The 12,787-nt window shown below is 47.7% G+C and overlaps 1 protein-coding gene across 1 annotated transcript in view; it reads right to left on the bottom strand.

Moving 5' to 3' along the window:
* Positions 1 to 5: 5 nt before the first annotated feature.
* Positions 6 to 12,787, bottom strand: part of RABEP1 (rabaptin, RAB GTPase binding effector protein 1) — a 47,920-nt gene continuing 35,138 nt past the window's right edge. The window contains exons 10-18 of the mRNA XM_071575335.1: positions 12,340 to 12,444; positions 11,527 to 11,643; positions 11,069 to 11,167; positions 9,536 to 9,676; positions 7,498 to 7,687; positions 7,148 to 7,203; positions 6,622 to 6,720; positions 5,896 to 6,012; positions 6 to 3,837 (exon numbers count right to left, since the gene is read on the bottom strand). Coding sequence (XP_071431436.1) covers positions 3,736 to 3,837; positions 5,896 to 6,012; positions 6,622 to 6,720; positions 7,148 to 7,203; positions 7,498 to 7,687; positions 9,536 to 9,676; positions 11,069 to 11,167; positions 11,527 to 11,643; positions 12,340 to 12,444 — 1,026 coding nt within the window. The 3' untranslated portion in view covers positions 6 to 3,735. The remainder of the gene's footprint in view (positions 3,838 to 5,895; positions 6,013 to 6,621; positions 6,721 to 7,147; positions 7,204 to 7,497; positions 7,688 to 9,535; positions 9,677 to 11,068; positions 11,168 to 11,526; positions 11,644 to 12,339; positions 12,445 to 12,787) is intronic.

Genomic DNA, 12,787 nt, shown 5'->3' with positions numbered 1-12,787 from the left:
CACACTTCAGCAGCTTTTTTTAATTTGGAACACTTTCTCCATAGAGGACACACCTTCAATACAGTTAACAAATGGTTACACTGGAATCCTGGAGACAGCAGAACTCTACACCCACAATTGCACAGGACACCAATGGCTTGGCTCACTGGAACGCAGTATTAACTTCCAAACACTGTTTGCCTTGAGCAAAAGATGGCTCTGGAGTCCCTCTTGACATTAACAGGCCAACTCAGTATCTGCTGTAGACAGACTCTAGTGGACAATAAATAGTTGTTGTCCCTCCCCCCTTCCCCTTAGAAAAGGCGACACGGGCAAGCTGAGGTTTGAACAGGAGTTACTGCACTGCTAAAACGTGGCACAGCAAGGGGTGCCGGGGAAGCTGCTGGGAGGGCGGGCTGGCACTCCCGGGGGCACCAGGGGTACCAGGCATGCTGCAAGAACACTTTTTGTACAGGTTAAGACTATACAGGTACAGGAATGCAGACAGAACTCGATGTCACCCCTGTCACAGCCCACACCAACACCCACCCTGGATCGCAGCTGCCTGAGGGGGCAGAACCCACCCCCGACCCCAATCCCGCTCCAGAACACCCAGAACTGGAAGGAAGAGCATTGGTTTTCTCACGTTTATGAGCAGTAACACCATAATCCATCACCCAGTGGGTATCTACACCAACAGCTTTTACTACACAACCTTTACAGTCTTCTAAATTTCCTCTGCAAATTTGGCACACACAGTTTGGTTGGGTTTTTTTTACTATTTTTAAAGGCCCCTTTACATTTCTTGAGTTCAGCAGAAGCTCAGTCACTGCTGCTGAAGTCCTGTCCCACCCCAGGAGGGACAGCTGTCTGTAGGGAGCACATCTCCCACCACTTCTGTGAACAGCCAGGGCTCCAATTCCAAAATAAATGGTTTAAAAGGTCTGATCTGAAGTCAACGCCAGCTGGTGAAAAAGCTGACTCGTGTTCCAATGCTAAAATGGTCACCTGTGCTGGAACAGGAGTACAGGGGTGCAGGGTCAGGAGGGAGTAAGGTGGGGGGAAGGAAAACAACCGTGCAAGAACTCTCTGCCCATCCCCTCCCAGCTGAAAGGAAGTTCCTTCATACACTCAAACCGTACCTGGTTCACAGGCAAGGAAAAAAAACCACACACACCCCCCAGGCATGCAGAGCTGCATCTGGCAACAGCTACACTGCCACTGTGGCTACAAAGCAGCCCAAACCACTTGCCCCTCACCTCCTTCCTCTTGGGGCTGCAGCCACCACCTCGCCCTGACACCCACCTGGTACCAGCCTGTGCAAACACACCCACTCCAGCCCTGCACTGGCTGAAACCACCCAGCCCAGCTGAGAGCAGGGCTGCTGAGAACAGACAGGAAGGGATGCTGGAGCAGGAACAGGCCCTGCCCTTGCTCTCTCGCACTGGGACAGCCCCGAAACTCAACCCAAAATTCTTTTGCTGTGCCAGTTTTCAGGTGCAGTTCCTGAAGCTGCTGAAGAGGGTACAGGGTTTGGTGTAATTGTGCCATACAAGAGGCTGCCTCACCCCTGCTGCACAGGTGAGCTGGTCCCCAGTTACAGTAACTAACTCAGTAACCAGTTACAGGTCAGTTTTTGGGAAGGGAGGGAGGGAAGAGGAAACAGCTTTTCATTCTGCCTGTATTTTTGCCTCCAAAATTTACCCAACACAACAGGACCCCAGCCACTGGAAAACTGAATGCAGAACACTGGATTTATGCATCAGGACCCAGCTCTGTCACCCTCACTTTAGCACAGAGTAAGAAAGGTTAAAAAATCCCAAAATCTGGCAATAGCCAAACACTAAAGGCCCAAGTCACACTTCAAAGTCACATTCATGTGAAATTCAGTGTTACCTTAAGAAGATGACAGCTCTGCCATCTGTTAGTCTGGTCTTTACTAAGGTGGAGGAAATGGCTTTTGGGGGTCAGGATTATGAAGGGGATTAATTGCTAGGGTGAATAAAATGCTTTAATTCTTGCAGGGAGTGACAAGGAATTGAGCTTGTATGCTGCTTTTTGGCTGTTTTTAAGGCATTCCTCTTCAAAACCACCACTTCTGACTTTATGTCAGTAGCAGGATACACACTGCTAAAAATAGGATTTAAGCACTTAAAATATAGTCATGTGCATTACAGTTTGGAGCATTTTCTGTCACTTTTGAAGGTGATGAAGAAAAGCAGATCTCTGACCAAGGACATAGAGAAAAAACAACAAGGAATGGAGGAAAGTCCAAGAAGTTTTGGACAGTGTGATCTGCTCTTTCAGCCTCCTTCTTTTAACTGAGTTTTAAGCAGGGGCCAGTCCAAGAACTGGGTTTGCCCCACCAGTATCATCAACACCTGCACACACACAGGAAACCATCCAGGTGTGTGGCTGGACCTGCAGCAGGTGGAGGAGGAGGAGGAGGAAGAATAGTCATGTTACCCCTGCCCAGCTGCAGAACAAGAAACCCAAACCTGGCAACTGACTGATCACCAGAACTCCCTGCCCCTCTGCCACAGGCAGTTCAGGTGGCTGGGGACAGAAATCAGCCCCCTCTGAGCAGTGCCCTGACACCACCAGACTCCAGCAGGAGCTGCTGGGCCTTCCAAGCTGCTCCAGCACCATCCTGCAGCTCCTGCACATCCCTGCGAGGGAATCCCTGTTTGCAGCCCCAGAACAGCTGGGGCTTCATCCAGAACCTTCCAGAGAGAGCTGCTGGCTCTGCAGCTGCTGCCACCCCTGAGCAGAGCAGACCTGCATCCCCTCCTGCCAGTGCTCACACAGGGCACAGGACCTTCAACAGCTTATCTGGGAAATTTTTTTCTTTGTTTGTATTTGTGTTTTGTTTTCTTTTTTTACTTTTTCCACAGAGAAGGGATTCCAGGCACTGCTCAGCTCTAGAGATGAGAAACAACCAGTTGTAGCTCCATATTCTAAGTTACATTTGTGAAGAGAGATTACAAAACAGTGCATTTCTTGTGCTTTTCTTTCAGTATTTGAATTCAACAGAAAAATGGCAAGGAGCTAAATTCTCAGTACAGTTTCCTTTTTTTTTTTTGGGTTAGCATTTATCTGTCCAGGAGAGACAAAGCTCACTCACATCCACGTTTCAGCAGCATTCAGATTCTTCACAGAGCCAATGGTTTAACAAAACAAAAGTACTGAGTTATGAAATAAGATCAATATCCAGTGTCCTGCTAATAAAGTCATATTTTAATATAAAATATTCATACAGCATACTCTACACCTCATTCTCTCTGCTAGCTGAATACTGTTACTGACTATTCAAACAGAAAAACTTCAACCACTTTGCTCTTCCACGTTTTGGAGGGACAATAGGGTTTCCAGCAGCTACTTTGATCACAGTAGTGGGGGAAAGGACAGAGGGAAAGACAGGGGGAAATGTTCCAAAACTCTCTATTAGGTTACGAAGTTGGCTGAAAGAGGGAAGTTTTTCAGAATGTGAGGACTGATCCCACTCAGTGGAACACGAAACACTGCACTCATTAGTGTTTCCATTAGAAAGGTCTCCTTCCTGCTCTGCAAGTCACCCTCGTGCTCTCTTCCTGCCCAGTACGAAACCTTTTTCCCCTCTAGAAACAAAACTCAAGCCATTGCTCCCCTCTGTTGTCTTCTGCTCTTTCGGTTAGAGTTAAATAATAGTTAATGTCGCTATAAAGATGAGTTAAAAACCCCGGGCGCGGCCTCGCAGCTCCCCCGCAGGGGGTGGTGTCATGTCTCGGGGAGCTGGTTAATGTCCGTCAGTTTTGTGTCGTTCAGGATCGCGCGGATCCGCTCCAGGGAATCCGCCTGCCGGATCCGCTCCAGCTGCACCTGCGGGAACCAGAGCGGGGTGAGGGAGCTGCTGGCACTGCCAGGGCAGGGCACAGCAAACCCCGGCACCTGGCACTGCCAGGGCAGGGCACAGCAAACCCCGGCACCTGGCACTGCCAGGGCAGGGCACAGCAAACACCGGCACCTGGCACTGCCAGGGCAGGGCACAGCAAACCCCGGCACCCTGCACAGGGCCAGGTGGGAATGGGGCACGACCTTAACCCAGGCTCGGGAATGGGGGAAGGAAGGATGGAAGGCATAAGGCAGTTGGGATTTCACAATTAAACCTCCTCGCTCTGTGTTCTGTCCCTGACACGGCTCTGGCAAAGTGGAGATGTGCAAAGCAAAGGAACTCTCACAGAGAGAAATGTGCAGGAAGTGCAGAGCAGCCTAATTAATGTGTGCCTTGGAGCCCCTCAGGATCCCAGCTACAACATCCCATTTCCAGCCTCATTCCTGTTATTTGCCTGGCTGATAATTCAGCTTAAGCTGCTTTTTAGATGCTGAAGAAGTGCCCAGCAGGACTGTGGTGAAATGAATGCAAAGACAGCACAATTTATTTAGCAAACTTTCATGTTCTTTATAGTAAGACCTGGGCTTTCAGTTTATAAACTCCCAACTAGCATTTAAATTGATTTTTAGCCCTCCCTCTGCACTGCTGATTCCTAATGTGGCCAGTGGACCCTTCCCACACTTGCCCAGGCTCTCCACTGACAAGGCCAGGGAAGGGAATAACCCTGGCCAGAAAGCCCAAGCCTCACTCCATGGCAATCCCACACAGCAGATCCTGTACCCTCACAGTGGAGATGGCACAAGCCATTTTTAAACTGGAAGCACCAACTGCTGAGACAAGAACGTGCAACAGGTGCTTAGGGCAGAAAGAAAACACAAAGAAAAGAGCTGTGACTCTTACTGAGCTCATACTGAAGTTTTACTGAACTATCTGCAAGTTTTGGAGAGTCCACCACACACCTTCAAAGTGGTGGATATGTTTGCTCTAAGAACTGCATAAACCAGTGCTTGAAAATAAATAAATAAACAAATAGAGGATGATGACAAACAAGAAGCAACTTCCCAAGCCAGGACAATTCAATAGTCTCCTTTGTCTCACCTACTCCTCCTCCAGACACAGCCAGAACAAGAGAGGACAGATCTCTATTGTCCATCCAGCTAAACTCTGTCTAGTAAACAACCTCCAATATTCTGCTTTTAGTTTTCCAAATAAACCTGAATGTTTGACTCCAAAACCAATTGTGTTTTGAATTCTGCTGAGTGTCACTGAGCAGCCTGGCCAAGCTCTGAGGAGATGGGGCTGAAATCCTGCACCTCCTCTGAGAGCAAAGCAGCTGGAACAAAAGGGGTGCAAATTCTGGAGACACAGACCCTGAAGGTGAGGCCAGACCCAAGGGACAGTCAGTGACTGCAAACACAGACACTGCAGGGCCCTTCGTGCTCTCTACAGTTTTAGCAACACAACAGCCTGAACAAGCAGACCTGGCCTCCATGAACACCCCTGAGACACCTCCTGCCTTCAGCCACCTTTGGCACCTCAACACCCACCAGAGCTTCCACTGTTTGGAGGGAACACAAGGACAGCAACAGGGACAATAGCCAGGATAAGACCTTCAGACTGTGCAACCAAAGTAGTAACTGTAACACAAAGAAGCCTTTTGTGCACTCATATCTAACAGTGCAAGTTCCTGGCTTTGTCCTCAAACATCTGCACCCCAATGATTTACTGTGAAAAGTAACCTCAGGAGATGGACAATGAAAAATGTGAGTCTAAAAGTGCCCATCATTTATGGCTCTCTCTCCAGTTTCTTTTAGCACAAAAATTGTGCATCTTTGCTGCTGAGAATCAGTTGGAACTGAAATCCCAATAGGCTTTAATAATAATATCATAGTAGGAACACCTGATCAGTTTATTACACTAACAACTTTGAACTAGTTCATAAACACCAACATAAGAAAGTTGCAACTGCCACTTCTAATTTTACACAGCTCTGGAGAAATAATGAACTAAAAGCAGCACCTACACAGTGACTGCACTTTCCTTACCTGAAGTGTCTGAGAAAGCTTTACAAAATCTCTCTGCACTTGCTCACTGACATCCAGCTCAGTCTGCAAACGCTGGGCTTTGTTCTTCTCCTCAAACATCAGCTGCTCCAGGTTGGCCTGCAGAGAAAGAGGCTCTTTAGGCCATGCTCAAAGTGAGTCAAAAGTAGAAGCTTGGATAAACTGATTGAAGTGTGATGGTACTAGAGCAAAGCAGCAGGTGATTTTCAGAGTCCTGGCAACAAATTAAACCATCTTTCCACACCTCAGTTTTCCCAGCTGCAAAATCAGGGCTGACACCCATTAACAAATGTCTTTAGACTGGTTAAAGCATGAAAAACTCCATGTCTTTTAACAGCTGAGACCAAGGATCTCAAAATACAAAGGCAGAGCTCTGAGTTTTAGTGAAATATGATCAGAGATAAGGGCAGTGATCTGCTGCTGAAAACCAAACTGTGTTGCTGCCTTGAGTTTTGGTCAGAGAAGTAACTGAGGGAAGGCAAAAACCCAAAAGGAGAGTGAAGGGGCAATTCAGCCTCTCTACTTTATAAACCCAAGTGCAAAGTGATTGGGGTGAGGTTTGGAACCTCTCCCAGGGGACACTATTTCTCTGCAAGTTTCTTACCAACATTCAAATATCTTTTTTTTTCATTCTTATGTAGTGAGAGTTCTCTGACCAGAGCTGATCAGCAGAAAGGATGCAGATCCACATCCAGACATCACAGCTACCTTTGCTGCAGTTTCCTTCTTCAGCTGCTCTTCCAGAGTGTTCTTTGCTTCCTGCAGACTCTCCAGCTGCTGCAGGTTTTCCTGTGAAGTACTTTCCAACTAGATAATAAAAATTAAAAACGAAGTGTTAACTAAACCTCCCAACATTTCAGTCCCCCACAGTCCCTCCATAAGCAAGCACAGCCCAAGTATCCTTCTGGGACTCAGAAATACACTTAAATAACCTTTTCTAGGGATAAGGGAAATACTTGAATAACATCTCTTTCTCTCACTTTTTATTTTAGAGCTGGAGAGAATTGTCCAAAGCCAACATTCAGATTAGTGTTAGGCAGCCCAGTATTAGTCAGGAATTAGTTAACCCAATATTTAGGTTACAGATTATTAACCAGACCAAACACTTTCTAAGGAACAGACCTATGAATGTGTCCCAGTCCTACTCTGGCATCAATACAAAAAAAAAGAACCCCTTGTTAAAACAAAAAAATCAAACCAAACCCGAAAATCCCACAGTGAAAGGGCTCCTTACCTGCTCTTTTTCCACTTTTATTCTTTCCAGTTCAGCTTTTAAACTGGAAATGGAAGCTGAAAAACAAGAATATTAAAGCTTAAATGCAGGAAACACAGGAAACTGTTCATACCCTGTTTACTTCCACTAATATTTAAAGGAGCATAGAGCACATTTTACACCAAAGGCACCTCAAAAGCAAACAAGTACAAAAGATTGTACTTTTGTCTTCAGCTGCACAGTTGGTGTATCTGCTGTCAAAGTGGCCAGTATTTAGAATTCAGATAAACCACCTTATCACAACCCCAAGTCTTTGTGCATCTTCTGACTGTCTAATATTCCTATTCTGAGCCCATTTCACCCCTGCTCACCTATTTCCTCTTTGCAATTCTCTATTTCCAGCTGTAGGGTTTCTTCTATATTTTCTTTCAAATATTGCTCAGCTTGGATCTGTTCCTTCAAGAACAGAATTTCAGCCTTCAGCTTCTCCTCGAGGTGATCTGCTGCTGTCCTCACACTGATGATGTCCTGGCGGTACTTCAGGATCAGCTCCCGGAGCTCCTGCAGTGACACAGAGGGGTGTCACATCACCCAGGGCACAGAGGGGTGTCACCCTCACCCTGGGCACAGAGGGGTGTCACCCTCACCCAGGGCACAGAGGGGTGTCACCCTCACCCTGGGCACCCACAGCACACTCCTGCAGTGGCACAGAGGGGTGTCACATCACCCAGGGCACAGAGGGGTGTCACATCACCCAGGGCACAGAGGGGTGTCACCCTCACCCAGGGCACAGAGGGGGTGTCACATCACCCAGGGCACCCACAGCACACTCCTGCAGTGGCACAGATGGGGTGTCACATCACCCAGGGCACAGAGGGGTGTCACCCTCACCCAGGGCACAGATGGGGTGTCACCCTCACCCAGGGCACAGAGGGGTGTCACCCTCACCCAGGGCACAGAGGGGGTGTCACATCACCCTGGGCACCCACAGCACACTCCTGCAGTGACACACAGGGGTGTCACATCACCCAGGGCACAGAGGGGTGTCACCCTCACCCTGGGCACCCACAGCACACTCCTGCAGTGGCACAGATGGGGTGTCACATCACCCAGGGCACAGAGGGGTGTCACCCTCACCCAGGGCACAGATGGGGTGTCACCCTCACCCAGGGCACAGAGGGGTGTCACCCTCACCCAGGGCACCCACAGCACACTCCTGCAGTGGCACAGAGGGGTGTCACATCACCCAGGGCACAGAGGGGTGTCACCCTCACCCTGGGCACCCACAGCACACTCCTGCAGTGGCACAGATGGGGTGTCACATCACACTGGGCACAGAGGGGTGTCACCCTCACCCTGGGCACCCACAGCACACTCCTGCAGTGGCACAGAGGGGTGTCACATCACCCAGGGCACAGAGGGGTGTCACCCTCACCCTGGGCACCCACAGCACACTCCTGCAGTGGCACAGATGGGGTGTCACATCACACTGGGCACAGAGGGGTGTCACCCTCACCCAGGGCACAGATGGGGTGTCACATCACCCAGGGCACAGAGGGGTGTCACATCACCCAGGGCACAGAGGGGTGTCACATCACCCAGGGCACCCACAGCACACTCCTGCAGTGACACACAGGGGTGTCACATCACACTGGGCACAGAGGGGTGTCACCATCACCCAGGGCACAGAGGGGTGTCACCCTCACCCTGGGCACCCACAGCACACTCCTGCAGTGGCACAGATGGGGTGTCACATCACCCAGGGCACAGACAGGTGTCACCCTCACCCTGGGCACCCACAGCACACTCCTGCAGTGGCACAGAGGGGTGTTCTTCTCACCCTGAGCACCCACAGCACTGCACTGAGCAGCACACACAAGCCCAAGGCATCAAAGGTCCATCACATCACACCCTCCATCCAGCAGGGCATTAAAATCGATTTCCTTGGCCATAAGCAATGAAGAATGTGTGAAGATTCATGTCCCCACAAGTTTATGATGCTCTCCCTGCCCTTCACCTCTCCCAATCTTTTAAGCCTGACCAAAGGGAGTGGCCATGAAAGGGGTGATAGGGCTTATCATTACTCAAGGTTCAGGATTGTTACTGATCTTAACTGGACAGAAGTGACTGACTTTGCTTGACTTACTTATGTGCCCAGTTGCAAAAGATAAACCCACACTCCACAGCTGTCAGGACACAGTTAACTCATTCTATTATTATTTATCCTTATAAATTATGCCAGTGGCTCACTGGGATTAGACTGCTGGTTTTGCCCAGGACAGACTGCCAGGGTTAAAATCCCAGTTACTGCTCACTGTGCTATTCGAGACAGCTTTTTGATAAAGAGTCATATCCCAGTGAGATCCAGTCACATGCATTACTGGTGTTAGGGATTTCAAACTGGTTTACCTCTGCTGCTTCTGGTAGAATGAAATCTTCAGCTTGCTGCAGAGACACGTGCAAGCTGTGCTTTCCTTGGAGACTCTCATTGTCCTTCTGCAGCCTCACCAGCTCTTCTGAGACCTGCTCCCTTGACTGAGTCAGGACAGCCTTCAATGCAAAGAAAAGCAAAAATCCTCTCTTAGGGTCATGCTCAGATCTCTTCTGCTCCATTTACTATCACTGGTAAATGCTTTCAAAAGTCTGGTGAACTGATTTTCTTTGTGAAGAGGGGAAACAAAATGATAGTGTGGATCCACATGAGCAGTTCCCTCTTGCCTGGCCTGTGCACCAGGAACAAAGGCAAGATCCACTTTAACTTTACAGGCAGAGAGGAGGAACCAAGTGGCAAACACAGCATTTCTCAGTTTTTCCTTCTGTATTTATCCATTAACTGCCTGTGCCCATGGAGGGGAAGGAGTGGGAGAATCACACGTGGTTTCAGGAGCTGGCAGTTTATTAAAATGTTTATTAAAATTGCAGCACTCAGCTGTAAGAGCAGGTTATTAAAAATCCTGAAACATTCCTCCTGAAGCTTCCCATGGTAGGTGTCTGCCTCCCACTGCTGTTGGAGGGAAACATCAAAATAGCTGATCCCTTGTAAAGAAAAAGGATGAAGAGGACATGGCTTTGCTTGCATTATAAAAGAAAAATCATCCAGTGATCTTTGCCAAGAGGAATGGTTGCTTTGGGATGGGAGTCAGGGACTTGAGCTCTGCCAGGAGCAGCATAAGAAGCAGACTCAGATCAGTGTATTCTCTGGATCTTGTGCACCTCCACAGATCTGCTCTCCCACAGAACATCAGACAGAACCCCCCTGATGTCCTACAGACACTCTCAGACTCCAGAAATGCAATACTGGGATTCATGAGGATGAATTCCCTTCGTCTCCCAGAAATGCTGTGCCAGGGAGGGGAAAAGAACCACCCTGATTCTAATATAGGAGGGAATGAATTGCTCTAAGGAAGTCAAACTCAGTTCTAGAACATGAGATCCTATTCCTATTCTCTGGCTTAAATCCAAAAAGATGCTCAAAAATAGTTTTAAAAAAATTAAATTCCCATACTTCTATCTTCTGGCTGACATTTAAAGTCTGACCTGTAAAAACACTGAGCATTTATCACCAAAACTCAAGAAAATACTCCCTAGTGATGAATCCTAAAAAACTATCTTGAGAAAATCTACTGCCTTCAGATTAGAGGTAAATTAAAATATTAAGTGGGAATGAAATGTGGATATGAGCAAAGGGAAAAGAGGTTCACTGCTGGTCTGCAGGATGGATATGGATGGACACAGAATGACACCAACTGAGCCACCAGAGCTCACCTGAGCAGCACCTTGACAAGGTGAGATGCTCAGCTCCCTCCAGCCAACCTTGGCTGGGCACAATACGAAGCCTTTTGCAACAATTTTTTTTCTTTGCTTGTTAACAGACAAAAATTGAGCTCCAAAGGTCAGACAAAGAGGGCTGGTCAAAGGACCTCTGGGTTGAACCTGCCTTACCATCTGCTCCTGGACACTCCTCTTGGCCTGCAGAAATGCCTGCTGCAGCTCACTGAGCAAGTTCTCTGACTTCTGACACTTGGCCATCAGCAAGGAGATCTTAAAGGAAGAAAACCCACACAGACATGTAAGACAGAAGGCAGGAAACACATTTTGAAGAAATAACCACTGAGGTTCTCTTGCCTGTTATCATTACTAATAAACACTTTGAAATTACAACCAATCCACTGAAGTTTATTTGGATATTCTAAGGCCAAAATTGGATAACATGATATTATTGACATGTTAGATTTCTCTAGAAACTGTGCAGACTCAGGTGGAGCAAAACTAATCCTAGAAATTCTCATTTGTGTTGCCTCTACAGTCAACAGTCCCTCTGTATCCAACAGAAGATGAGTTCTTGTTAAATACTTTTGAAGAACTATATTCCTCCCACCTCAGTTACCAAATGCTTGTACCTGGTTAGAAGAGTCTTCAGCACTTTGTTTCATGTAATCCTCCAATTCCTGTTTGTCCTTCATTGCCTTCTCCAGCTGGTCATTAGCCTGCCTCAGCATCACCTGCAGCTTTTTCACCTGTGTTGGCACAACAAAATGATTTCACTCTCCATTCTCTTGGGCAGCATTTATTTCCTGGACTCCATCCCATCCCCAAACCACAAAAAATCCCTCAAAAATCCTCTGCAACCCGGAAGCTCCTTTGTTGTCCTTCTGAAAGAGCCTCCAGCACAGATTATCCCTCTCAGGAAACCTGGGACACCAAAGTGCACTGGCCCATTGCCATGCAATGACTTCAGTCACTTATTTCAAAGCAGAATGTGACTCAGGCCTTCCACACCCATCTGAAAACTGTTCTTCAGCACATGGCAGGAAACCAATGTCCTCCAGGACACTACAGTCATTTTATGCTGTTAGGATGAGGTCCTGTTCTGTGTACAGTTCTCCCAGTGTCAAAGATAAGAGAATATAATGCATGACAAGCATTTTTAAATATAAATCATGAAAGATACTGACTTCAGCATGGGCATAACACTTTTTATAGGACAGTGACTTTATGGCACCAGATTAAGTAGTTCTTCAATGTGAACCCTTCAGAAATATGTACACTGGTGCTTGTGACCCCACACGATAATAACAAACCAGGTCATGTCACTACCATGTCAGAAGTTATCCAGATTTTAGGTATGCTGACATTGCTGAATTAAAGTCAATGAATGGCTCGTTTTTGCATCCTTAGTAGTTCAAAAACTAAAGCAAGAAGAGAAATCTCACCTGGTCTCTTGTCTCAGCCTCCTGGATTTGGATACCTTGCAACTGCTTCTCATAGTTGGAGCACATGTCACAGCGCCTGCCCAGCTTGTTCCCTGCATTCTGCACCTGCAGGACACACAGTTAGCACCTGCCAGGAAGGCCACAAGAGGCTTCAAGGAATGCAGGAATGCCACACCCTCTCAGCTGTGCTGTGTGATCACAAAATATCACAGGGAAGAGGCAGGGGCAGAATCATGGAATGGCAAGATGAGGTTGGTCTAAAAGGAAAGGATAACGTCAGTCAGCTGTGGGATATCAGCTCTTCCTGGCCTGAGTCCCACTGCCAGCACACATGGAATAACCCATGGCATTGGAGAGCTCATCAGGTCACTCAGGGTGTCCTTTTGACATGAAGAAACCCAATAGAGGAAAGGAAAGACAAAGTGCTGGGGTGTGGAAACAGAGTAAA

Source organism: Pithys albifrons, chromosome 21 (genome assembly GCF_047495875.1).
Source record: "Pithys albifrons albifrons isolate INPA30051 chromosome 21, PitAlb_v1, whole genome shotgun sequence".
Taxonomy (NCBI): Eukaryota; Metazoa; Chordata; class Aves; order Passeriformes; family Thamnophilidae; genus Pithys; species Pithys albifrons.
Note: the sequence above shows the minus strand (reverse complement) of the source record. Positions and strands in the feature narration are given on the sequence as shown.